Source organism: Nerophis ophidion, linkage group LG15, assembly GCF_033978795.1.
Source record: "Nerophis ophidion isolate RoL-2023_Sa linkage group LG15, RoL_Noph_v1.0, whole genome shotgun sequence".
NCBI lineage: Eukaryota > Metazoa > Chordata > Actinopteri > Syngnathiformes > Syngnathidae > Nerophis > Nerophis ophidion.
In genome coordinates this window covers 46,831,095-46,857,807 of record NC_084625.1, presented here as the reverse complement: position 1 = coordinate 46,857,807, position 26,713 = coordinate 46,831,095, and the positions used below count along the sequence as shown (strand labels likewise).

General features: G+C 40.8%; 1 protein-coding gene and 2 non-coding genes across 5 annotated transcripts in view; all 3 read right to left on the bottom strand.

Moving 5' to 3' along the window:
* nphp3 (nephronophthisis 3) overlaps positions 1-26,713 on the bottom strand; it is an 80,806-nt gene that overhangs the window by 37,013 nt on the left and 17,080 nt on the right. Inside the window, exons 16-27 of one of the 3 annotated variants that reach the window (XM_061922278.1) lie at positions 25,417-25,546; positions 25,175-25,339; positions 23,124-23,218; positions 22,918-23,040; positions 22,658-22,847; positions 22,352-22,593; positions 22,196-22,271; positions 10,827-10,954; positions 10,516-10,756; positions 10,324-10,449; positions 5,596-5,711; positions 2,197-2,604 (exon numbers count right to left, since the gene is read on the bottom strand). In XM_061922278.1, the coding sequence (XP_061778262.1) occupies positions 2,436-2,604; positions 5,596-5,711; positions 10,324-10,449; positions 10,516-10,756; positions 10,827-10,954; positions 22,196-22,271; positions 22,352-22,593; positions 22,658-22,847; positions 22,918-23,040; positions 23,124-23,218; positions 25,175-25,339; positions 25,417-25,546 (1,801 nt within the window). In that variant the 3' untranslated portion in view covers positions 2,197-2,435. Of the gene's footprint in view, positions 1-2,196; positions 2,605-5,595; positions 5,712-10,323; positions 10,450-10,515; positions 10,757-10,826; positions 10,955-22,195; positions 22,272-22,351; positions 22,594-22,657; positions 22,848-22,917; positions 23,041-23,123; positions 23,219-25,174; positions 25,340-25,416; positions 25,547-26,713 lie in introns of those variants that run through there. The other 2 variants (XM_061922279.1, XM_061922280.1) reach the window with 2 other exon arrangements.
* On the bottom strand, positions 13,394-13,584 carry LOC133569931 (U2 spliceosomal RNA). The gene has a single exon (XR_009809984.1). It is a non-coding gene; the product is annotated as a U2 spliceosomal RNA (small nuclear RNA).
* Positions 18,158-18,348, bottom strand: LOC133569920 (U2 spliceosomal RNA). Its single transcript, XR_009809973.1, has one exon. It is a non-coding gene; the product is annotated as a U2 spliceosomal RNA (small nuclear RNA).

The following is a 26,713-nucleotide window of genomic DNA, read 5'->3' as shown; positions in this document are numbered from 1 at the left end:
GTGACCGCCAGTGTCTCTGATGGAAGCCATGGAGGAGCCAAGAAAGTCACAGCTGCCTCTTTGACAGCTGCAGGAGGACGCAAGCTCCGCTCATGTCTCCGGTAAAAGCCGACTTATTACCACAATTCTCTCACCGAAACCTCCCGGTTGACATGTGGTAGAGAACCATGTTCGCTTGACCGCTCTGTTCCATATTAATGCTTCACAATAAACAAAGAAACACCGGCTGTTTTTTGGTTGCTAAAGGCAGCTGCAATCCACTGCTTTCAACCAACAACATTCTTCTTTGTAGTCTCCATTATTAACTTAACAAATTGCAAAAAGATTCAGCAACACAGATGTCCAGAATACTGTGTAATTATGCGATTAAAGCAGACGACTTTTAGCCATGAGTGGTGCTGGGCTGAAATGTCCGCTCCAACCAATGACATCACAAGCACGCGTCAACATAAGCGTCATCATTCCGCGACGTTTTCAACAGGATACATTGCGGGAAATTTAAAATTGCAATTTAGTAAACTAAAAAGGCCGTATTGGCATGTGTTGCAATGTTAATATTTCATCATTGATATATAAACTATTAGACTGCGTTGTCGGTAGTACTGGGTTTCAGTAGGCCTTTAATACAGACCAGGGAAATTTAAGGCCCGGGGACCACATACTGCCCGTTAAGCTTTTCAATCTGGTACACCGGACATTCCCAAATAATTATTTTAGATCTTTCAGATGGAAAGTGTAGCTGCCATTATGATGTGCAGTGAGGTTTTCTAATGACCGTAAGTCTTGAACCATACATAGTATTTCAATGGTTGGAATCTGCGCTTTTGCATGATATACTAGTTACTATGGTCATCTAATTAGTTACTATGGTCATCTAATTAGTTACTATGGTCATCTAATTAGTTACTATGGTCACCTAATTAGTTACTATGGTCATCTAATTAGTTACTATGGTCATCTAATTAGTTACTATGGTCACCTAATTAGTTACTATGGTCATCTAATTAGTTACTATGGTCACCTAATTAGTTACTATGGTCATCTAATTAGTTACTATGGTCATGTAATTAGTTACTATGGTCATCTAATTAGTTACTATGGTCACCTAATTAGTTACTATGGTCATCTAATTAGTTACTATGGTCATCTAATTAGTTACTACAGTCATCTAATTAGTTACTATGGTCATCTAATTAGTTACTATGGTCATCTAATGAGTTACTATGGTCGTCTAATTAGTTACTATGGTCATCTAATTAGTTACTATGGTCATCTAATTAGTTACTATGGTTATCTAATTAGCTACAATGGTCATCTAATTAGTTACAATGGTCATCTAAGTCACAGCAGCTCAGACGAGGCACCAAGCAGTGTGGGTGGGGAGCGTTTCCACAGAGTTTCCAGAACGAGCCTGAAATGCGGGTGTCAGGGACAAACGGAAGATTATTACAACAAAGTTCTAAAGCTTAGTCATATATCAGATATATCAGATTGTAGGTGGGGTTTTTTGTTAACCTTCGCGTTCATATTTTGTTGTGTTTGGTGCATTTTTGTTGATTTCGCTTGATTGTAAAATATGTCGATGAAGAGGGGGTGTGACGTTCATATGTAGTCAATATTCAGTGTTTTATCGTTCATAGTCAATATTGTAAAACCTACATTCTTTATTTTCATTCTTCATTTCTCTGCGTACATTCTGGGTGTCTCATTCAGTAAAAACATTTAACATTACATTAAATTTTTTTAAGGTGGTCTGTCATAACGTTTTTAGCTTTCAATCAGACATTATTGTTAGGTTTTGTATTTGTGTTCCTAAAAACAGGACCCAAGCACACATACTGTACAGCAGATTTTTGCAACTTACATACACACACACACACACACATTTATACATGTCTATATACATACACAACTATACACACACTGATATATAATGTATAGATGTACATGTGTGTGTGTATGTAGACAAATATATATACAACCATACTGTGTATATATATATATATACACATACTGTATATACACCTACTGTACAGACATACAAACATATAGTCGTGGTCAAAAGTTTACACACACTTGTAAAGAACATAATGTCATGGCTGTCTTGAATTTCCAATATTTTCTACAACTTTTATTTTTTTTTGTGATAGAGTGATTGAAGCACATACTTGTTGGTAACAAAAAACATTCATGAAGTTTGGTTCATGTATGAATTTATTATTATCTCAAATGACTCGAGAGGCTTTATGTTACAATACTATCCGGCAAAGTATTATGTTTCACAAAAACAAATATAAAACCATTTCGGAATTTGCTGTAGTGCTAATACTGTGTTACAAAAGTGGTATAACAGAAAATGTATATAGTTTTAAATAATCCTCATCATCTCAGGGCATTATTTGCAAACCTCCACATAGTACCTCTGTCCGCCAGTGTCACCTGGGACCAGGAGGGAGAGGGGCAGGTCCCCTCATGCTAAAGGTCTCCACGCTGGATGAATGGCGTGAGGGCGCGTTTCCACACACCAGCGATGGCTCCGCCTCTTTGATCTCCATGGCACGCTTGTAGAGCTCAGCAGCCTTTTCAAAATCGCCCTCTTCGTAGCTGCGTGGAAAAACGTCATTTAACGGAACCATACTTGCCAAACCTCCCGATTTTTCCGGGAGACTCCCAAATATCGGTGCCCCGCCCGAAAATCTCCCGGGCAACCATTCTCCCGATTTACACCTGGACGACAATATTGGGGGCGTGCCTTAAAGCCACTGCCTTTAGCGTCCTCTACAACCTGTCGTCACGTCCACTTTTCCTCCATGCAAACAGCGTGTCGGCCCAGTCAGATAATATATACAGCTTTTACAGACACACTCAAGTGAATGCAATGCATACTTGGTCAACAGCCATACAGGTCACAATGAGGGTGGCCCTATAAACAACTTTTAACAGTTACAAATATGCGCCACACTGTGAACCCACACCAAACAAGAATGACAAACACATTTCGGGAAAACATCCGCACCGTAACACAACATAACAAAATCCCAGAACCCCTTGCAGCACTAACTCTTCCGGGACGCTATAATATACACCCCCGCTCCCACCGAAACCCCTCTGGATTTTATTTGGTCTGTTATTGTTTTTACTTTCTATTTGCACAATTTATTTATAAGTTATTTCTATAAACCAGGGGTCTCAGACACGCAACCAGCGGGACGTTATTTTGCGGCCCCCACCTTAATATGAAAGTTTATTGTTAGTGCGGCCCGCAAGTTTTATTATAATGGCGCTTGACAGCGTTGTGTTATTTGGCTCCAAAATGGCTCTTTCAACGTTCTGGGTCGCCTACCCCTGCATTAGTGGAAAAGCGGCAAATGAGTGAAAGCGACAGGAGACGTTGCCATGGAGACAAGGGTTTTCTTCCGCTCCTGGCTGCAGTCACACCGCGACACCTGTCCGTCAGTAATAACAGTCCGCGATAACCTGGACCAATACAAAACGTTATTTGTTTTTTTTTATTGTTTAATTTGCATTGCCTCACAAGATGAACACTACGTATACTCTTCAGCATCTACATGCTGCCGCTAGGTGACGTCATACGCAAATACGGTATTAGCTTTCACTGTTATGCTGATGACACCCAACTCTACATGCCCCTAAAGCTGACCAACACGCCGGACTGTAGTCAGTTGGAAGCGTGTCTTAATGAAATTAAACAATGGATGTCCGCTAACTTTTTGCAACTTAATGCCAAAAAAACGGAAATGCTGATTATCGGTCCTGCTAGACACCGACCTCTATTTAATAATACAACGTTAACATTTGACAACCAAATAATAAAACAAGGTGACTCTGTAAAAAATCTGGGTATTATCTTCGACCCAACTCTCTCCTTTGAGTCACACATTAAAAGCGTTACTAAAACGGCCTTCTTTCATCTCCGTAATATCGCTAAAATTCGCTCCATTTTGTCCACTAAAGACGCCGAGATCATTATCCATGCGTTTGTTACGTCTCGCCTCGATTACTGTAACGTATTATTTTCGGGTCTCCCAATGTCTAGCATTAAAAGATTACAGTTGGTACAAAATGCGGCTGCTAGACTTTTGACAAGAACAAGAAAATTTGATCATATTACGCCTGTACTGGCTCACCTGCACTGGCTTCCTGTGCACTTAAGATGTGACTTTAAGGTTTTACTACTTACGTATAAAATACTACACGGTCTAGCTCCAGCCTATCTTGCCGATTGTATTGTACCGTATGTCCCGGCAAGAAATCTGCGTTCAAAAGACTCCGGCTTATTAGTGATTCCTAGAGCTCAAAAAAAGTCTGCGGGCTATAGAGCGTTTTCCGTTCGGGCTCCAGTACTCTGGAATGCCCTCCCGGTAACAGTTCGAGATGCTACCTCAGTAGAAGCATTTAAGTCTCATCTTAAAACTCATCTGTATACTCTAGCCTTTAAATAGACCTCCTTTTTAGACCAGTTGATCTGCCGCTTCTTTTCTTTCTCCTATGTCCCCCCCTCCCTTGTGGAGGGGGTCCGGTCCGATGACCATGGATGAAGTACTGACTGTCCAGAGTCGAGACCCAGGATGGACCGCTCGTCGGGACCCAGGATGGACCGCTCGCCTGTATCGGTTGGGGACATCTCTACGCTGCTGATCCGCTTGAGATGGTTTCCTGTGGACGGGACTCTCACTGCTGTCTTGGAGCCACTATGGATTGAACTTTCACAGTATCATGTTAGACCCGCTCGACATCCATTGCTTTCGGTCCCCTAGAGGGGGGGGGGGTTGCCCACATCTGAGGTCCTCTCCAAGGTTTCTCAGAGTCAGCATTGTCACTGGCGTCCCACTGAATGTGAATTCTCCCTGCCCACTGGGTGTGAGTTTTCCTTGCCCTTTTGTGGGTTCTTCCGAGGATGTTGTAGTCGTAATGATTTGTGCAGTCCTTTGAGACATTTGTGATTTGGGGCTATATAAATAAACATTGATTGATTGATTGACATATATTTTTGTATATTATGTAGATCACTTTTTTGTGCTCGCTATCCAGGTACATTCCCGGCTATTATCCACCGACCGCCGTGTTGCTGTAGGGAGGAAAAGCGGAACGACACACATTGCGGAAATAACATTATTCTCCGTGCGTCGGCTAAATACAAATATATTCCACAACCCCAAACAAGTCTTTTTCAAAGATGAAGAGAAAAGTTAGTGATGAGCAAAGACCATTCAAGGAAAAGTGGGAGAGGCAACATTTCTTTGTTGAGGACAGCTGCACCCCGACGTGTCTTATTTGCGCAGAAAAAGTTGCGGTGCACAATGAATACAATTTGAAACGTCATTATACAACTACACATGCTGAGGAACATGCAAAAAAAAATTTAAGAAATATTTTCTTGCAGCCCAGCCTCACCCAGACTCTGCATCCAGTGGCCCCCAGGTGGATTGAGTTTGAGACCCCTGCTATTTATAACCGACTATTTATATATATATTATTCTGTACTATTGTTCTTGCAGTGCTCCTTGGACTAAATTGAGGAAATGGGAAACTAAATTCAGTGCCATCTCATGTGTACAGTGAAGGGTTGCATACCTGAGCACGGCAAGATTCTTCAGCGTCTCTCCAACGCGGGGGTGTGAGCGTCCCAAAGTGTCCTCGTACACTTTGAGTGCTCGCTCGTAGAGAGGCAAGGCTTCACTGTGCTTCTTCTGGCAAATAAACAAAACACACATTATTGCGTAAAAACCAAAAAAAAAAAGGTCAAACCTGTCTATAGTGACCACTAAAGGGAAACAACCACTACTGACAGGTTGGTTATCATCTTAATTTTTCAGCCAATGTTTAATATAGTGTGTCATTTTGCAACTTAATGCCAAAAAAACGGAAATGCTGATTATCGGTCCTGCTAGACACCGACCTCTATTTAATAATACAACTTTAAAATTTGACAACCAAATAATAAAACAAGGTGACTCTGTAAAAAATCTGGGTATTATTTTCGACCCAACTCTCTCCTTTGAGTCACACATTAAAAGCGTTACTAAAACGGCCTTCTTTCATCTCCGTAATATCGCTAAAATTCGCTCCATTTTGTCCACTAAAGACGCCGAGATCATTATCCATGCGTTTGTTACGTCTCGTTTCGATTACTGTAACGTATTATTTTCGGGTCTCCCCATGTCTAGCATTAAAAGATTACAGTTGGTACAAAATGCGGCTGCTAGACTTTTGACAAGAACAAGAAAGTTTGATCATATTATGCCTTTACTGGCTCACCTGCACTGGCTTCCTGTGCACTTAAGATGTGACTTTAAGGTTTTACTACTTACGTATAAAATACTACACGGTCTAGCTCCAGCCTATCTTGCCGATTGTATTGTACCGTATGTCCCGGCAAGAAATCTGCGTTCAAAAGACTCCGGCTTATTAGTGATTCCTAGAGCTCAAAAAAAGTCTGCGGGCTATAGAGCGTTTTCCGTTCGGGCTCCAGTACTCTGGAATGCCCTCCCGGTAACAGTTCGAGATGCTACCTCAGTAGAAGCATTTAAGTCTCATCTTAAAACTCATCTGTATACTCTAGCCTTTGAGTAGACCTCCTTTTTAGACCAGTTGATCTGCCGCTTCTTTTCTTTCTCCTATGTCCCCCCCTCCCTTGTGGAGGGGGTCCGGTCCGATGACCATGGATGAAGTACTGACTGGATGGACCGCTCGCCTGTATCGGTTGGGGACATCTCTACGCTGCTGATCCGCTTGTGATGGTTTCCTGTGGACGGGACTCTCGCTGCTGTCTTGGAGCCACTATGGATTGAGCTTTCACAGTATCATGTTAGACCCGCTCGACATCCATTGCTTTCGGTCCCCTAGAGGGGGGGGGGGTTGCCCACATCTGAGGTCCTCTCCAAGGTTTCTCATAGTCAGCATTGTCACTGGCGTCCCACTGGATGTGAATTCTCCCTGCCCACTGGGTGTGAGTTTTCCTTGCCCTTTTGTGGGTTCTTCCGAGGATGTTGTAGTCGTAATGATTTGTGCAGTCCTTTGAGACATTTGTGATTTGGGGCTATATAAATAAACATTGATTGATTGATTGATTGATTTGGCAATAGAAATAGCAAAGATGCATTTGTCCTTCCTTTTGTAAACAAGCATGATTGTCTAATAATAAAATAACTACAAAAGCACTCAAAGATCTGAGTAGTACTTTGTGATTCAACAAGAAAAACAAATAAGATCTCTGCTTTTGTGGGACATCTGGACTTCCTTCATCAGAGGACATCCATCCACAGAACATCATCAAGTGAGCAAAGCTGATGCAGCATTTTATTTTGAAAACGAAGCAATCATAATAAATCCTTCATAATATCCAATTAATAAGAGTAATTACTTCAAGTTATTTCATTTTCTTTATAAATAAAATTTATACATTGTAATAATAGGCTGTTGCCCCCGTGACCCGACCTCGGATAAGCGGAAGAAGATGGATGGATGGACATTGTAATATACTAAACACTAATATAAATCCTTCATAATAACTAATTAACAGGAGTATTTACTTCCAGTTATTTCATTTGCTTTGTAAATAGAATTTATACATAATAATATACTAAACACTAATAAATAAGAGAAATATATTCTAATAAAATCAACTGTGCGTCTGCCTCACAATACGAAGTTCCTGCAGTCCTGGGTTCAAATCCAGGCTCGGGATCTTTCTGTGTGGAGTTTGCATGTTCTCCCCGTGAATGCGTGGGTTCCCTCCGGGTACTCCGGCTTCCTCCCACCTCCAAAGACATGCACCTGGGGATAGGTTGATTGGCAACACTAAATTGGCCCTAGTGTGTGAATGTGAGTGTGAATGTTGTCTGTCTATCTGTGTTGGCCCTGCGATGAGGTGGCGACTTGTCCAGGGTGTACCCTGCCTTCCGCCCGATTGTAGCTGGGATAGGCGCCAGCGCCCCCCGCGACCCCGAAAGGGAATAAGCGGTAGAAAATGGATGGATGGATGGAAAATCAACTGCATATATAAAACCAATTGTAAAAGTAAGAAAGTTGACCAGAGTGCAATACGAGTAGTCGAAGAGTAATAAAAGTAGGTCACTATATTGTGTTTACAAATATAAAATTACTCTCTGAGCAGGAAGAGAATCTGCGGACAGCAACATGTACAGGCCTACTCAAGATAAATGTAAAAAAACTACTTTTGCTTCATAATAATCTACAATGTAAATAGTCATGAAAATAAAGAAAACACATTGAAATGAGAAGGTGTGTTCGAACTTTTGGCCTGTACTGTATATTAGGGCTGGGCGATAGATCGATATACAGGATTTATCGCGGGTTTGTCTCTGTGCGATATAGAAAATAATTACATCGTGATATTCGAGTATACGTTCTCACGCAGTTGCTTTTAGCTGCGGGCATTACACTGCAGGCTCTCCTCGCTCTTGCCTGTCTCTCCTTCTCACAGACAGAAAGCGCACTTCTTACATACGTCACATACATCTCCATCCTCGCGGAGCAGAGAGGTAGCAGCATGGGTAACGTTAGCTGTGATGCTAGCTGAGCCGTGCGAGTGGTAATACGAGAGAAAGGTGTGAATGAAGGAGGAGAAGGTGGTTTGGCTTCAAGTGGGAATATGTCGAACAGACAACCGTAGTAAGTCAAGCATGTGGCACAAGCGTTGCTATAAAAAGTAGCATTACTGCTAATATGTAGCGTCATTTGAAAAGTCACCTGCTAGAGCAGGGGTGCCCACACTTCTTCTGCAGGCGAGCTACTTTTCAATTGACCAAGTCGAGGGGATCTACCTCAGTCATATATATCATTTATGTTTTTATTTATGAAACATACGTTTTTGTTCACATATTAAAGGTTTTTAATGATAATGCAATAATGTTTAACACATATAGAGTCCTTTTTTCCATGAAGATAAGAATATAAGTTGGAGTATTACCTGATTCGGATGACTTGCATTGATTGGAATCCGACAGAAGTGCGGATAATGTCGGCATTTTCAAATGGAGGAGAACAAAAGTCCTCCTTTCTGCCCAATACCACATGGAAGTGGTTAGTTTTTGGCATCTTATTTGTCCAGCTGCCATACTCGTTTTTATACACTTTACAAGAAATCCCTTAGCTCCGTAGCTTGCTAGCTTGTGCACGCCAGCTTTCTGAGACTCTTATTTTGTTAGCCCAGCCAAGAGGAAGCAGCGCTTTTATTGTGAAGATAGGAACTGTGCAGTTGGTCTTTAGGGTTTTGACAGCAGGTACGGCATGAATGTGTTGAAATAAAAAGTGTTTCTCGCCTTCCTGTCTATCACCTTTTCTTAATAATAAGCTCGCAGCAGCCAGTGTCATCTCGCAAGACCCTCAGGTGTCGTGAATGTCAATCAAGTGACGAAAGTGACGTCTTGGTGAAAATTGATGATCGCTAATTTTTGGGTCTATTTTTTTAAATGCCTGGCTGGCGATCGACTAACACATCCTCCGCGATCAACCGGTAGCTCGCGATCGACGTAATGGGCACCCCTGTGCTAGAGAATGAAGAGTGCTTACTTCGCATGTCAACATCTCCGTTCGGTGCCACACGCCCACACCATCAAAATGCAGAGGCAAACATTTCCACATCAACACCGAATGAAAAAAATAGAATTTAGTAACATCCGTAAAAACCTACCACATAGCGAAAGAAGAAAACTATTTGATTTCCTATTATGCAGCTCATTTTTATTTGACACTTAAAATGTCTCTGACAATCTTGCACTTTCTGTTTTGGAAATGACATGAACGTTTGTGCCACTGCTTAATAACTGTTTAATAAATACAGTTTTGGTCAATTGACATAGTTGTGATATCCTTCTCTGCTGAAAGTTTAAAAGTAGCATGTATTAAAGCAGTATGAAGAAGAATGTTTTGCTGTAGACACATAGAATCATCATACTGCTGTGATTATATGCATCAAGTGTTCATTCAAGGCTAAGGCAAAATATCGAGATATATATTGTGTATTGCGATATGGCCTAAACTTATAGAGATATTAAAAAAAGGCCATATCGCCCAGCCCTACTCTATATGTGTGTATAAAAGTACAACTGAGAGTGTGTATCTAAACAGAAGGAGATGACTACAGTATATATAGAATTAACTGTGAGGCAGGGAATAAAGTGTTGCTGTGTGAGCGTGTTTGTCAGTGATGTACTTGCTATATCACAAATAACTGAGACTCAAGCTATCAACAAAATGTATAACAGTACTTCGCTCTGCTGGGGAAATTGTTTTGGCCGCCAACACAGGTTGAAAGTATTAATAATCAATGAAAGTTACCAGCTGGCAGTAGCTCACTGCCAGGTTGACCAGTGCTGTGGCCACACTGGGGTGTTTGGGTCCAAAACTCTTTTCTCTGATGTCCAGCGAGAGCTCATAGAGTGGCACCGCCTTCTCCAGCTTCCCCTGGGACATACACACACAAAAAAAATCAGCTTTGGCTTTCCAAAGTTTTAGTGTCATCCACCTCACCCTGCGCTTATACAGCATGGCCAGGTGTTTGAGCGTGTAGGCCAGCGAGGGGTGGTCGGGGGACAGGGCCCTTTTGCGGATGTCCAGCGCCCTCTCGTACATGTCCTCGGCCGCTTCGTAGTCCCGCCTCTCCGTGTGAAGCGCGGCCAGGTTGTTGAGGGACTGAGCGCAGTCAGGATGATCGGGACCCAGGACCCGCTGGCGCATCTGCAGGGAGCGGGTCAGGAACACCTTGGCGGCGCTAGGGAGGACATATAAAGTGGTGGGAATGTGCCGGAAGTGTCTGAGGAGTTTTGCGGGGCGAGTCTTACTCCAGGTTGTTTTGGAGGTAGTAGAGCACGCCCAATTCATTGAGAGTTTTGGCACAGTCCGCAGAGTCTGCGCCCAGGGTGAGCTCTTCAAGCTGGAGGGCTCGGCGACGCAACAAAGTGAAGCCGTACTGAAAAACCAACATTAGTTTTAAATATTGGGCTTTATTTGACTGCACCCTATTTTTGGACAATAAGGCGCACCACATTAAAAGGGTCAAATTGTGATTTTTTTTCTACATTTAAAACACTGCCCTGTGACCTACGTCCCATGTAATGGTGGTTTTTAGTTAACATTTTGCTGAAAATTGGCAGTGTCGTCCTGTGGCTTGAATTGTGTGTGTTGGCTTCCCTTCAACACTTTTTTTGTTGACCAAAAAGTCAGCTGGGTTTATTGCTTTTCTGACGCGCTTCCTGTTTCGCCAGTAAAGCGGAGGCAGAGTTCCAGGATGCAATGTCGTGATTGATTTAATGCAGCAGCAGAATGTACGAAAAGAAACTTGCTTAGTTCATCTGGAGACGGCATGGAGTTGAAGCTGTGATTATATGCATCAAGTGTTCATTCAAGGCTAAGGCAAAATATCAAAATATATATAGTGGGCCTAAAAATACAACAAGCTGCCCTCTGATGGCAGCCATAACTGAAACCAGTTTGACATCCCTGGTCTAGAGTAAATTTCTACTCAACGTAGGGCTGGGCGACATGGCTTTTTTAAAATATCTCGATATGTTTAAGCCATATCGCGATACACGATATATATCTGGATGTTTTGCCTTGAATTAGCACTTGATGTATATAATCACAGCAGTATGATGATTCTATGTGTCCACAATAAAACATTCTTCTTCATACTGCTTTAATATATGCTCATTTTAAACTTTCATGCAGAGAGAGGGAAATCACAACTAAGTCAATTGACCAAAACTGTATTTATTAAACAGTTATTAAGAAGCACTGGCACAAACGTTCATGTCATTTCCAAAACAGAAAGAGCAAGATTGTCAGAAACATTTTAAGTGTCAAATAAAAATGAGCTGCATAATAGGAAATCAAATAGTGTTCGTCCTTCACTATGTGGTAGGTTACTGCGGATGTTGTTAAATTCTGTTGACTATTTATTTCATACGGTGTTGACCTGGAAATGTTTACCTCGGCATTTTGATTGTGTGGGTGTGTGGCACCGAATGGAGATGTTAACATGCAGTGTAACCACTCTTCATTCTCTAGCAGGTGACTTTTCAAAATATACTACATAATAGCAGCAATGCTACTTTTTGTAGCAACGCTTTTGCCCCAAACTTGACAAATTACGGTTGTCTGTTCGACGTATTCCCACTTGAAGCCAAACCACCGCCAGACGATGGACCCCCTGCTGTTTTTCTTGGGAATTAATTCTTCCTTCATTTGTTACCAGATTTGCACCTTCTTTCTCTCGTATTACCACTCGCACGGCTCTGCTAGCATCACAGCTAACATTACCCATGCTGCTAATACTATGCTCCGCGAGGGCGTATACGTATGTGACGTATGTTAAATTAGTGCGTTGCTGTCTGTGAGAAGGAGACACAGGAAAGAGTGAGATGAGCCTGTACTGTAATGCCCGCAGCTAAAAGCAACTGCGTGAGAACGTATACTCGAATATCACGATATAGTCATTTTCTATATCGCAGAGACCAACCTGCGATATATCGTGTATATCGATTTATCGCCCAGCAACCCAAAATGTTGAAAGAGCCATGTTGAACCCAAAATACAATATCAAATCTGTCTGGAGCCGCAAAAAAATGAAAAGCCATATTACAAACAGATAGTGTGTCATGAGCTATAAATTGAATTAAGAGGACTTTAAGGAAACTAAATGACCACAAATATAGCTAAAAAAATGAGGTATAATGTTGCAATATGTACATATAGCTAGCCTAAATAGCATGTTAGCATCGATTAGCTAACAGTCATGCGGTGACCAAATATGTCTGATTAGCACGCCACACAAGTCAATAACATCAATAAAACTCACCTCTGTGCATTCACGCACAACATTAAAAGTTTGGTTGACGAAATGAGACAGAAAAAGAAGTGGCATAAAACACATCATAGACAGTCGGAGAAAGTTATACATGTAAACAAGCTACGGTGAGTTCAAGGACCGCCAAAATTAGTAGGACAAAACAGCGCTCGCCAAATACTCAAATCCGTGAAGCATGTTTTGTATTAACAGTGTACTTTATAAAAAATAGGAAGGTTTGCGTTATGTTTCTCCTCCTACAGAAAGCATATTAAAACAAACAAACATAAATTTTTCCCGCATTTTTTTCCATACGTTTGTGATTAAGCTCCAGGGAGCCACTAGGACAGACTCAAAAGCCGCAGGTTGACGACCTCTAGCCGGAACTCGACGAAGACTTATTCAATAAAAAATAACATTACAAACCCTTATTTAAAATAAGGTTTTAAATGAGGGTATGCAGACGAGAGCTCCTCACTGCTTACACAATGAGTGGTCATCTTAATTACTATTGTGAGTCTGGAATTGAGACTTCGATATTGAGATAATAATTTTCAACAAGAGAGGGGATGCACCGTTCCCGGAGATACTGCAATACCAGATCGATGCGTGGAGTGGACGGAGCAAGCCCCTGTTCCATCTCCCAGTTCCAAAAATCGATTTAATATATGGTCCCCGGATAGGGGACGTATCAGATATTAAACTGATAAGAACAGATACTACACTTGATCTTAGCCAAAAGGCCGAGAAGCGATACTGATGGACAGTCAGAAGGGAGGACCTCATTCCGGACACCACTAGCTAAAGGGACGGTTACACACACTAAATAACGATGACGTCACATATCAACACACCAAACAACAACCGATAAATTTTTGAATGACTGCATTGTTGTGAATGACGTCAATACTTTTTATGAAAGGAATTGTTGCCGACTTATCTCGCCCCAAATGGTCACGTGGTTCACGTTGACCAATAGTAAGTGGCGAAACAAATATTTCATACACTCGCAGCATAGCGGTGCCATTTAACCAAATAAACAATGCATAGTCTTCAATATAAAATACATAAACGTTGGTCGGTGGTAGATCATTATTACAAAAATCAAACAAGTGGTTTGGTCAACATTTGATCAATCCAATCGTCGAGCCCGCCTTGTCAACAAACTACTTCTGGTTTATTGGCTGGGCCACGGAGACTAACGCTGGCGCCACCAAGTGACGTGGAGTGGTAACTACACCACTTTAAACTGGACATGAACCCAACACATAAAGCGCGCCAATACGTCGCATAAGCGTTATTGTAACTGACGCGTCGTGAAATTCATTAAATATAATTCATAGAATGCATTAATAGCATTTTAAAACACAAACATAGCTAGCCGCCATAATATCATAGTTTGAACTTTGCTTGTAATGTTAAAGTGCTAACTGCAAGTGTTACCAGTAGGTGGCAGTACAACCTTTCTGAAGACATATTTTTAAACGATATAACTATATATACAAACAACAATATAACGATATAAACAGCACACAACGTAAATATTTATGAATATAAGATAGAGGAGAAAATAATGACATGTTAATGCTAGTATATGGATGTCTGGGTAAGCACGTGTTAAGGTTTTCATTCTTACCTTCTTTGTTAAAGGGGAACATTATCACCAAACCTATGCAAGCGTCAATATATACCTTGATGTTGCAGAAAAAAGACCATGTATTTTTTTTAACCTATTTCCGAACTCTAAATGGGTGAATTTTGGCAAATTAAACGCCTTTCTGTTTATCGGTCTTTTAGCGATGACGTCAGAACGTGACGTCACCGTCACATTTCAAACACCGGGTCTCAGCTCTGTTATTTTCCGTATTTTCGACTATTTTTTGGAACCTTGGAGACATCATGCCTCGTCGGTGTGTTGTCAAAGGGTGTAAGAACACTAACAGGGAGGGATTCAAGTTGCACCACTGGCAAGAAATCTGCCGCCGGACCCCCATTGAATGTACCAAAGTGTCTACACATTTTACCGGCGATGCTAAGACAGACATGGCACAGAGAGGTATGGATAACCTGCAGATGCATTTGCAACGATTAAGTCAACGAAATCACAAAGGTGAGTTTAGTTGATGTTGTTGACTTATGTGCAAATCAAGACATATTTGGTCATGGCATGACTGCCAGCTAATCGATGCTAACATGCTACGCTATTCGATGCTAACATGCTATTGACGCTAGCTGTATGTACATTTGAAACTAGATACCCACATTTAATGCGAAACAAACACTTACCAATCGACAGATTTAAATTGTTCCAGTGTCACAAGATGTGAAAGTCCTGATCGTTTGGTCCGCACATTTTACCGGCGATGCTAGTAAGGCAGCCATGCTATGGACCACTTCATTAGGTACACCCACGCTATGGCCGAATAGCGTCAATAGCTATTCGCTCAATAGCTTCAATTTCTTCTTCAATTTCGTTTTTGCTGTCTGCCTCCATACTCCGACCATCTGTTTCAATACATGCGTTATCTGTTGAATCGCTTAAGCCGCTGAAAGCTGAGTCTGAATCCGAGCTAATGTCGCTATATCTTGCTGTGGTAACCGCCATGTTGTTTGTATTGGCAGCCCTGTATGACGTCACAGGGAAATGGATAGTGGTTTCGAAGATAGCGAAAATAAGGCACTTCAAAGCTCTATTTAGGGATATTCCGGGACCGGTAAAATTTTGAAAAAAACTTCAAAAAATAAAACAAGCCACTGGGAACTGATTTTTATTGTTTATAACCCTTTTGAAATTGTGATAATGTTCCCCTTTAACCTTCGCGTTCATATTTTGTTGTGTTTGTTGCATTTTTGTGGATTTCGCTTCATTGTGAAATATGTCGATGAAGAAGGGGTGTGACGTTCATATGTAGTCAATAATCAGTGTTTTATCGTTCATAGTCAATGTTGTAAAACCTACATTCTTCATTTCTCTGCGTACATTCTGGGTGTCTCATTCAATGAAAACATTTAAAATTACATTCAGTTTTTTAAGGTGGTCTGTCATAACGTTTTTAGCTTTCAATCAGACATTATTGTGAGGTTTGGTATTTGCGTTCCTAAAAACAGGACCCAAGCACACAGACTGTACAGCAGATTTTCTGCAGCTTACATACACACACACATACATACATATATGCACACACACACACACACACACACACACACACACACACACACACACACACTCATATAATGTATACATGTACATGGGTGTGTGTATATATACCTATATATATATATATATATATGTGTACATATACATATATATACACATACTGTATATATATACACACAAACTGTACAGCAGATTTTCACATCTTACATATATACAAACACATACATGTGCACACACACACACAGATATATATATATACATACATACACATGTATAATGTATATATGTACATGTGTGTATATATATGTATATATACATACATATATATATATTAGGGGTGGGCAAATTAGTGCGTTAATTACGAGTTAACTCACCAATCTATTAACGCCGAGAATTATTTTATCGCACATTTGCGTATGTTGTTTACATGCTTTTATTTTGTTAACGCCTTTTCTTAACAAGATGGCGTCGCCCGGATAAGCTTCGGCTTGGAGGGGCTCTTGGTAAAGATGGAACATTTGGCAAAAAATACCGGACAATTCTGCAAACTTCATGGCTGGCTTACAGCGTGGTCACTCCGGGATCACTTACGACCGCCAGACAATTCTGGATGTGGACAGATCGGGCCGTTTTGGACTGAATGACGCGTGCTTGCTAGACCGGCTAGCTAGCATGGGAATACTTTGCCGGCCACATCCAGCGGCCTGTGAAGCAGTGGAGTATATGTGTTGTCTGTCTATTTATGAATTATGCAGACGAGGAGTGTTGGCTGAGTTTTTAATGTTTGCTTTCAGAGTGTGCATATCACAACATACAAGATGCCGTCATGGCGACACACAACCTATACCGGACTACCGCGCATGCTCGTCACTCCTATTGCATGCTGGGTAGGGTAGTTCTTTTTTCCCTTGGCTTATAACATCACAATATAGTACCATGTATATGATGCGTTCAGTTTATCAAAGCACCAAGCAAACAATCGGAAAATTCCATCCATCCATCCATTTTCTACCGCTTATTCCCTCTTGGGGTCGCGGGGGGCGCTGGCGCCTATCTCAGCTACAATCGGGCGGGAGGCGGGGTACACCCTGGACAAGTCGCCACCTCCCATCATATCAATTCCTAGATATGGTCATAATTATTCTAAGTGCACTACGCAGAATAAACACAACATTATTAATATTGCTACTACGGATAATTTAATCAAAAATTCCCTAAAACAGCCCACTACCTATAATATAGGTTTTTACACATACGATCCCTGATAAAAACAAATGTTTCTGCTGTTACCTCAGAAATTGCCTGTTCAGATGTTATGATTGTGGCTCAGAGATTTGTATGTAGATTATATTTATTTTCCATAACAAACAGGATAACTTAAATACCCAGGCAGTGGTAGTAATAAGCTTAAATGTTTGTATTTACATTTTTTGAGTTGATTTTCATAAAATATGCTATTTAACTGCTACTGTTTAACAAGGACTGATTTAAATTATGTTTGCACAACAAATGTTTTGGCGCTTTTGTTCATGTGGGAGAATATTCCAATAAAGGTGCACTACACACTACTTTTGAATTCATTATTGGGCTTTGCGTATGAAATGCAGTTAATCGCGATTAATCGGACAAATAGTGCGATTAACTTTGATTAACATTTTTAATCGTTGCCCAGCCCTAATATATATATATAGAAATATGTATACAACCATTCAGTATATACACCTACTGTACAGACATACAACATATAGTCGTGGTCAAAAGTTTACACACACTTGTTAAGAACATAATGTCATGGCTGTCTTGAATGTCCAATATTTATACCACTTTTTTTTTTGTGATAGAGTAGTTGGAGCACATACTTGTTGGTCACAAAAAACATTCATGTAGTTCGGTTCTTTCATTAATTTATTATTATTGAGAAGCTTTATGTTACAATACTGACAGCAGAGAATTAAGCTAACAGAACCAATACTTGGGTTATCAGCTGAGGAACTATTTTTAGACGATTTTACAAGAGGAGGTACTTCTATACCCCATAATCTAACTGCGTGTATAGGAACAAACGTTGAGAATAGTTACTAGGCTGAAAATTAAACCTACCATAAAAGTTTTCCGATCAGGCTTTCCGAAAGCTCTAATTATTTAGAGTAATAGATTGCATTGAACAAGAGAGGGGGTGCACCGTTCCTGGAGGTACTGCAATACCAGGTCGATGCGTGGAGTGGACGGAGCAAGCCCCTGTTCCATCTCCCAGTTCCAAAAATCAATTTAATATATGGTCCCCGGATAGGGGACGTATCAGATATTAAACTGATAAGAACAGATACTACACTTGATCTTAGCCAAAAGGCCGAGAAGCGATACTGCTGGACAGTCAGAAGGGAGGAACTCATTCCGGACACCACTAGCTAAAGTGACGGTTACACACACTAAATAACGATGACGTCACATATCAACACACCAAACAACAACCGAGACATTTTTGAATGATTGCATTGTTGTGAATGACGTCAATACTTTTTAGGAAAGGAATTGTTGCCGACTTATCTCGCCCCAAATGGTCACGTGGTTCATGTTGACCAATAGTAAGTGGCGAAACACATATTTCATAAACTCGCAGCATAGCGGGGCCATTTAACCAAATAAACAATGCATAGTCTTCAATATAAAATACATAAACGTTGGTCGGTGGTAGATCATTATTACAAAAAGCAAACAAGTCGTTTGGTCAACATTTGATCAATCCAATCGTCGAGCCCGCCTTGTCAACAAACTACTTCTGGTTTATTGGCTGGTCCACGGAGACTAACGCTGGCGCCACCAAGTGACGTGGAGTGGTAACTACACCACTTTAAACTGGACATGAACCCAACACATAAAGCGCGCCAATACGTCGCATAAGCGTTATTGTAACTGACGCGTCGTGAAATTCATTAAATATAATTCATATAATGCATTAATAGCATTTTAAAACACAAACATAGCTAGCCGCCATAATATCTTAGTTTGAACTTTGCTTGTAACGTTAAAGTGCAAACTGCAAGTGTTACCAGTAGGTGGCAGTATAACCTTTCTGTACACTGCATTCTCAGTTAAAGACGACGTATTTTAAACGATGTAACTATATACACAAACAACAATGTAACCATATAAACAGCACTAAATGTAGATATTTATGAATATAATATAGAGGAGAAAATATTGACATGTTAATGCTAGTATATGGTTGTCTGGGTAAGCACGTGTTAAGCTTTTAGTTCTTACCTGTCGACAGCTATTTTCTTCCCCTTGGGTTACTTCCAAACAAGTGAAAAAAGCACCAAGACTATTAGTATAAGAACATAAAATGTTTGGAAAAGGTTTAAATTGTATTTTCAGTGGGTAAAGTTAGGAAAATGAGGCCTTGCACGGAGTTTGAAGGCCATGTCACTTTGCTGCGAGGCTAAATGAGCTTTCAGCTAACACCACTCGACCTATGTCGGTGTTGCCAGGTGGCAAATGACAAATTACCGTACCAGAACCTGAAAATTATATTTTGAGGGAAAATGATCATACATTACAGAGTTGATATTGCTCAGAAAATCCCTAACAGTAAAAAAAAAATACCATAGTTTGTGTGTTATATATGTTTTTAATGTAGTTTTACCTTTAAAAAAGTAGAATAATGTAGCAGGTCCCCAGCTGGCTGTAAAAGTGGTGCTGCTTGGAATGTTATGGCGGACACTCTAACCCAGGGGTCACCAACCTTTTTGAAACCAAGAGCTATTCTTGGGTAATGATTAATGCGAAGGGCTACCAGATTGATACACACTTAAATAAATGGTATTTCTGTCTGTCATTCCGTCGTACTTTTTTTTTCCATTTACGGAAAAACACTTAATTGAACAGTTTTAAAGAGGAGAAAACAAGAAAAAATAAATACAATTTTGAAACAGGGGTTATCTTCAATTTCCACTCTTTAAAAATCAAAATTCCACCGGAAAAAAAAAGGAGAAAAACTAACACGAATCTTTTTGAAAAAATTAAAAAAATATATTTATGGAACATCATTGGTAATTTTTCCTGATTAAAATTAATTTTAGAATTTTGATGACATGTTTTCAATAGGTTAAAATCCAATCTGCACTTTGTTAGAACATATAACAAATTGGACCAAGCTATATTTCTAACAAATACAAATCATTATTTTGTCTAGATTTTCCAGAACTAAAATTAAAAAAAAAAATTAAAAATACTTTGAAATAAGATTTAAATTTGATTCTACAGATTTTCTAGATTTGCCAGAATATTTTTTTTGAATTTTAATCATAAGTTTGAAGAAATATTTCAAAAAAATATGTACTTTTTGCACCATTATGCCTCATTTGTAGGTATATTTGAGCTCATTTAATATCCTTTACTTTTATCCTTTTTGTATATTATTTATATTTGCATGTTTCATGACATATTATCTAAATGTAAAATTGGTTGCATTTCAGATAGTTGTTTGTGTGCCATGTTGTTCCAGACCACAGCAAACATTAGCCAGCTTCCCTAAGATTGTAATAAATCTATTAAAAAGAATACAGCTTGAACTTGGACACACACATCTATACCTTTGGCCATTATAAGCCAGTAATTTCCAGGAGTTATCTCACCTTCTGAGAAGCCTCTGATTTACTAATAGTTTCTAATGTAAAAATATTACATTTCAACATTTCTGTCAACGAAGATTTGCTTCAGCCTGAGACACATGAACATTTTGATAGTAGGCTATTATAGCTAATATAGACACTTACATCATGTGTTGCCTTCATTACAATATTTATATACAGCTTTTCATTTTTTGCGGCTCCAAACAGAATAGTTTTTTGGTCCAATATGGCTCTTTCAACGTTTTGGGTTGCCGACCCCTGTCCTAACCCTTCGAGGTCAGTAAGCACAACCATAATTCATACATAAGGCGCGGTTATAAGGCACCGCGTAGGGCTGGGCGATATATCGATATCCTCGACATATCGCGGGTGTGTCTCTGTATATAGAATATGACTATCGTGATATAGAAAATGACTATATCGTGATATTCGAGTATACGTTCTCACGCAGTTGCTTTTAGCTGCGGGCATTACACAACATGCGTTTCCCACTCTTTCTTGTCTCTTCTTCTCAGAGAGACATAAACCAAGCGCACCTTCTTACACACGTCATGTGTGCAACGTCACGTTCCCACGGAGCAGACAGGTAGCGACATGGTAAAGTTAGCTGTCATGCTAGCAGAGTGGCGCGAGTGGTAATACGAGAGAGAGAAGGTGCCAATCTGGTAACAAATGAAGGAAGAATTAATTCCCGATTAAAACAGCAGGGAGTCCATCGTCCGACGGTGGCTTGGCTTCAAACGGGAATATGTTCAACATTTTTGCAGCAAAAGCGTTGCTACAAAAAGTAGCAGCACTGCTAACGTAGCATCATTTGAAAAGTCGCTAGAGAATGAGGAGTGCTTGAAACTCTGCATGTCAACATCTCCGGGCGGTGCCACACCAACAAAATGCCGAAGCAACTATTTCCAGATAAACACCGTATGAAAAAAAAAAGTCATCAACCGAAGGAGATAACGTCCGAAGGAACCTACCACATAGCGATGGACATACACTATTTAATTTCCTATTATGCAGCTCATTTTTATTTGACAGCTATTGAAATATCTCGTGGGACATCATGCACAAAAGTGCACTTTATTTGTTTTTAACTATTACAGTGGCGTTCTGTACAAATAGTACACTTTCATTTACTGTTTTGATATGTCATCTTGATGACATCATTCACAAAAGTGCACTTATAGCTTGTATTAAAATGTCTCTGACAATGTTGCACTTTCTGTTTTGGAAATGACATGGTTTGTGCCACTGCTTTATAACTGTTTAATAAATACACTTTTAGTTGTGATTTCCCTCTCTGCATGAAAGTTTAAAAGTAGCATATATTAATGCAGTATGAAGAAGAATGTTTTAATCTAGACACATAGAATCATCATACTGCTGTCATTATATGTGTTCACTCAAGGCTAAGGTAAAATATCGAGATATATATCGTGACATGGCCTAAAAATATGAAGATATTAAAATAAGGCTATATCGCCGCATCAATTTTGGAGAAAATTAAAGGATTTTAAGTGCGCCTTACAGTCCGAAAAATACTGATTGATTTCATATTATTGTACTTGGATCACTCACCATGTGACCTTTCTGGTGAGCAGTTTTCTGCCTTATCTTCATGGACCTCTTCTTCAGCTTCTCAGCTTGTTCATACCTGTTGAAGACGATGAGAGCATAGCTAAAGAGGAGGATCGATGAACGGGTGCTAATCAGTGAGGGCGCCGAGGGTACTACTTGTTCTGTTTCTGGTAGAGCACAGCGAGAGACTCCAACTCCTGCGCCACGCTGGCGTGCTCGGGCCCGTAGGCGTTCTCGCTGATCTCCAGCGCCTGCTTGTAGAGCTGCTCCGCATTGCCGTACTTCTTCCACTGGACGTAGACCCCGGCCAGCTGGTGCAAGGAGCGCGCCACGCTCGGGTGGTCTGGGTCCAGGGCGGTCTCCCTGATCTCAAGTGACCGCTGTAGAGGAGCCATGGCCTAAAAAAGGGACAGGCGGGGATCGGTGGGTTGTCTACGTGAAGAGCTTGAGGGCGTAAAACACCTGACTGGGGAGGCCGAGGTCTTTCAGGAAGCGCCCCAAGGTCTCGTACAAGTTGGCCAGGTTCCTCATGCTCTCCTCACTGGCGCAGTTCTTTTCATAGTGTTTCAGCGCGTCAAAGTACTCTGTGGCCATGGAGCTCTTGTCCTTGCCCACATACTGCCAGTAGGCCAGCAGCTCGGAGAAATGGCCCCTAAAGACATACACACCCTCCGTTATTTTAAGTGTATTCTTGTGTCCGGCGTGCACGTGTGTGCGTTAACCTTTTGTAAAGGTTCTGGGACACAAAAAGATTCAAGAGGCTGAGTTGGAGTTTGCTTTTGTCCTCCTGTTGCTGCAGCAACCAGGGCAACTCGTCTGCCACACGCCACGTCACACCGTCATGACTACACACGGACAACACAAAATTTAGTGACGAAGGCGAGAGCGGGGCAACGGAATTGAGGAAAGACGGGACGCCCCGCGGAACCTGAGTTGCTGGCTAAAGTAGTGGATCAGTTTGTCCCTGTAGGTACTGGCGCTGCATCCACTGCTCAGGAAGTCCAACCTCACTGCTTCCCACACCTGGCAACATTACACAACATACAAACCCCATTTCCATATGAGCTGGGAAATTGTGTTAGATGTAAGTATAAACAAATTACAATGATTTGCAAATTGTTTTCAACTCATATTCAATTGAATGCACTACAAAGACAAGATATTTGATGTTCAAACTCAGAAACTTTATTATTTTTTTGCAAATAATAATTAACTTAGAATTTCATGGCTGCAACATGTGTCAAAGTAGTTGGGAAAGGGCATGTTCACCACTGTGTTACATCACCTTTTCTTTTAACAACACTCATAAACGTTTGGGAACTGAGAAAACTAATTGTTGAAGCTTTGAAAGTGGAATTCTTTCCCATTCTTGTTTTATGTAGAGATTCAGTCGTTCAACAGTCCGGGGTCTCCGCTGTCGTATTTTACGCTTCATAATGGGGACGGCGTGGCGCAGTTGGGGGAGTGGCCGTGCCAGAAACCTGAGGGTTCCTGGTTCAATCCCCACCTTCTACCAATCTCGTCACGCCTGTTGTGTCCTTGAGCAAGACACTTCACCCTTGCTCCTGATGGTTCGTGGTTAGGGCCTTGCTCCCGCTATCAGTGTGTGAATGTGTGTGTGTATGGGTGAATGTGGAAATAGTGTCAAAGCGCTTTGAGTACCTTGAAGGTAGAAAAGCGCTATACAAGTATAACCCATAATGAGCCACACATTTTCGATGGGAGACAGGTCTGGACTGCAGGCGGGCCAGGAAAGTACCCACACTCTTTTTTACGAAGCCACGCTCTTGTAACACGTGCTGAATGTGGCTTGGTTGAAATAAGCAGGGGCGTCCATGAAAAAGACGGCGCTTAGATGGCAGCATATGTTGTTCCAAAACCTGTATGTACCTTTCAGCATTAATGGTGCCTTCACAGATTTGTAAGTTACCCATGCTTTGGGCACTAATGCACCCCCATACCATCACAGATGCTGGCTTTTGAACTTTGCGTTGATAACAGTCTGGATGGTTCGCTTCCCCTTTGGTCCGGATGACACGATGTCAAATATTTTTAAAAACAATTTGAAAAGTGGACTCATCAGAACACTTTTCCACTTTGCATGAGTACATCTTAAATGATCTCGGGCCCAGAGAAGCCGGCGGTGTTTCTGGATGTTGTTAAAAAAATGGCTTTCGCTTTGCATAGTAGAGCTTTAACTTGCACTTACAGATGTAGTTACGAACTGTATTTAGTGACAGTGGTTTTCTGAAGTGTTCCTGAGCCCATGTGGTGATATCCTTTAGAGATTGATGTCGGTTTTTGATACAGTGCCGATCGAACGTCACGGTCATTTAATGTTGGTTTCCGGCCACGCCGCTTACGTGGAGTGACTTCTCGAGATTCTCTGAACCTTTTGATATTATGGACCGTAGATGTTGAAATCCCTAAATTTCTTGCAATTGCACTTTGAGAAACGTTGTTAAACTGTTTGACTATTTGCTCACGCAGTTGTGGACAAAGGGGTGTACCTCGCCCCATCCTTTCTTGTGAAAGACTGAGCATTTTTTGGGAAGCTGTTTTTATACCCAATCATGGCACCCACCTGTTCCCAATTAGACTGCACACCTGTGGGATGTTCCAAATAAGTGTTTTTATGAGCATTCCTCAACTTTATCAGTATTTATTGCCACCTTTCCCAACTTTTTTGTCACGTGTTGCTGGCATTGAAAATGTTCATCAGTTTGAACATCAAATATTGTGTCTTTGAAGCATATTCAACTGAATATGGGTTGAAAATGATTTGCAAATCATTGTATTCCGTTTACATTTACATCTAACACAATTTCCCAACTCATATGGAAACGGAGTTTGTAAACAAATGAACACCTCATGAACGCACACAAAAGTACATAAAATTGGTACAGTCGAATACCGGTATTGATTACTAAGTACTGGGAATTGGTACCGTATGTGAAAGTTACCCATCCCTCGACATACCTGCAAGTGCTGGAACCTGATGAGGCCACAGCGCAGGGTGACGATGCAGAGTCTGCTCAGACGGTACAGCAGTGAGGACAGCACGGCAAATTCCATTTCAGGGAAAAGATCTAGAAGCTCTGATTCACTCACTCCATTGTGGCTAGAATACACAAGGCAGAGTATCTACGACAACATAGAAAACAGTTAAGGGTGGCAAAACTGTCCTTTGTAAAACAAGGTACTGTCGTTGGGCGTCCTACCTCTCTCATGAAGTGTTGCTCTCGTTCGGAGCTGTCCAGAATCATTTTGAGCGCGAGGCGGTAGAGTGCCAGGGTGTCCTGACACTGGAGGCACTGCTCAAGGCTCTTCTCCAGCGACCAGCACCAGCAACTGTAAGAAAAATGAATGACGTGGACATTTTAGATTGAGCTTTCAATTTTGGCCAGCCTTTGACCCACCTGTGCAATAATCTAATGCAGTGTTTTTCAATCTTTTTTGAGGCAAGGCACATTTTTTTCATAAATAAATACGAAGGCACATCGCCAGCAGAAAAGGTTAAAAAAATTAACTTCACCAGGTCGTCTTGCCTTATTTTGAGTTTGTTGTCGTCTCCTGTGTGTCGTGTTTTAGTTCCTGTCTTGCACTGTTATTTTGGTGACCCTTCCTGTTTTGTTGGTGTTCTCCTGTAGCAGCTTCACGCCTTCCTTTGAATGCTATTGCCCGTACCTGCTTTGTTTTCGCAAATCAAGACTATTTAAGTTGTGCGTACGCCATCCTTCTTTGTGGGGACATTGTTGATTGTCATGTCATGTACGGATGTGCTTTGTGGACACCGTCTTTGCTCCACACGTAAGTTTTTGCTGTCGTCCAGCATTCTGTTTTGGATGACTTTGTAGCCAGTTCAGTTTCACTATGCTTCAGTGCCTTTTGTTAATTTTTGGTTTAAGCGCTACATACCTTTTTACCTGCACGCTGTGCTCTGCATATTGGGATCTAACAAACCATCCTCGACACGTTCTGACTTCTACGAAGCAATGAACTACCTCTTGCCACTTACTGATGTGGAGTATTACAAGATTACCCTGCCATGCTCTACACAGCACAGGCACTAGACCGGTGGTTCTCAAACGGGGGTACTTGAAGGTATGCCTAGGGGTACGTGAGATATTTAAAAAATATTCTAAAAATAGCAACAATTCAAAAATGCTCTATAAATATATTTATTGAATAATACTTCAATAAAATATGAATGTAAGTTCATAAACTGTGAAAAGAAATGCAACAATGCAATATTCAGTGTTGACAGCTAGATTTTTTGTGGACATGTTCCATAAATATTGATGTTAAAGATTTCTTTTTTTGTGAAGAAATGTTTAAAATTAAGTTCATGAATCCTGAGAGATCTCTATCACAATCCCAAAAGAGGGCACTTCAAGTTGATGATTACTTCTATGTGTAGAAATCCTTATTTATAATTGAATCACTTGTTTATTTTTCAACAAGTTTTTAGTTATTTTTATATCTATTTTTTCCAAATAGTTCAAGAAAGACCACTTT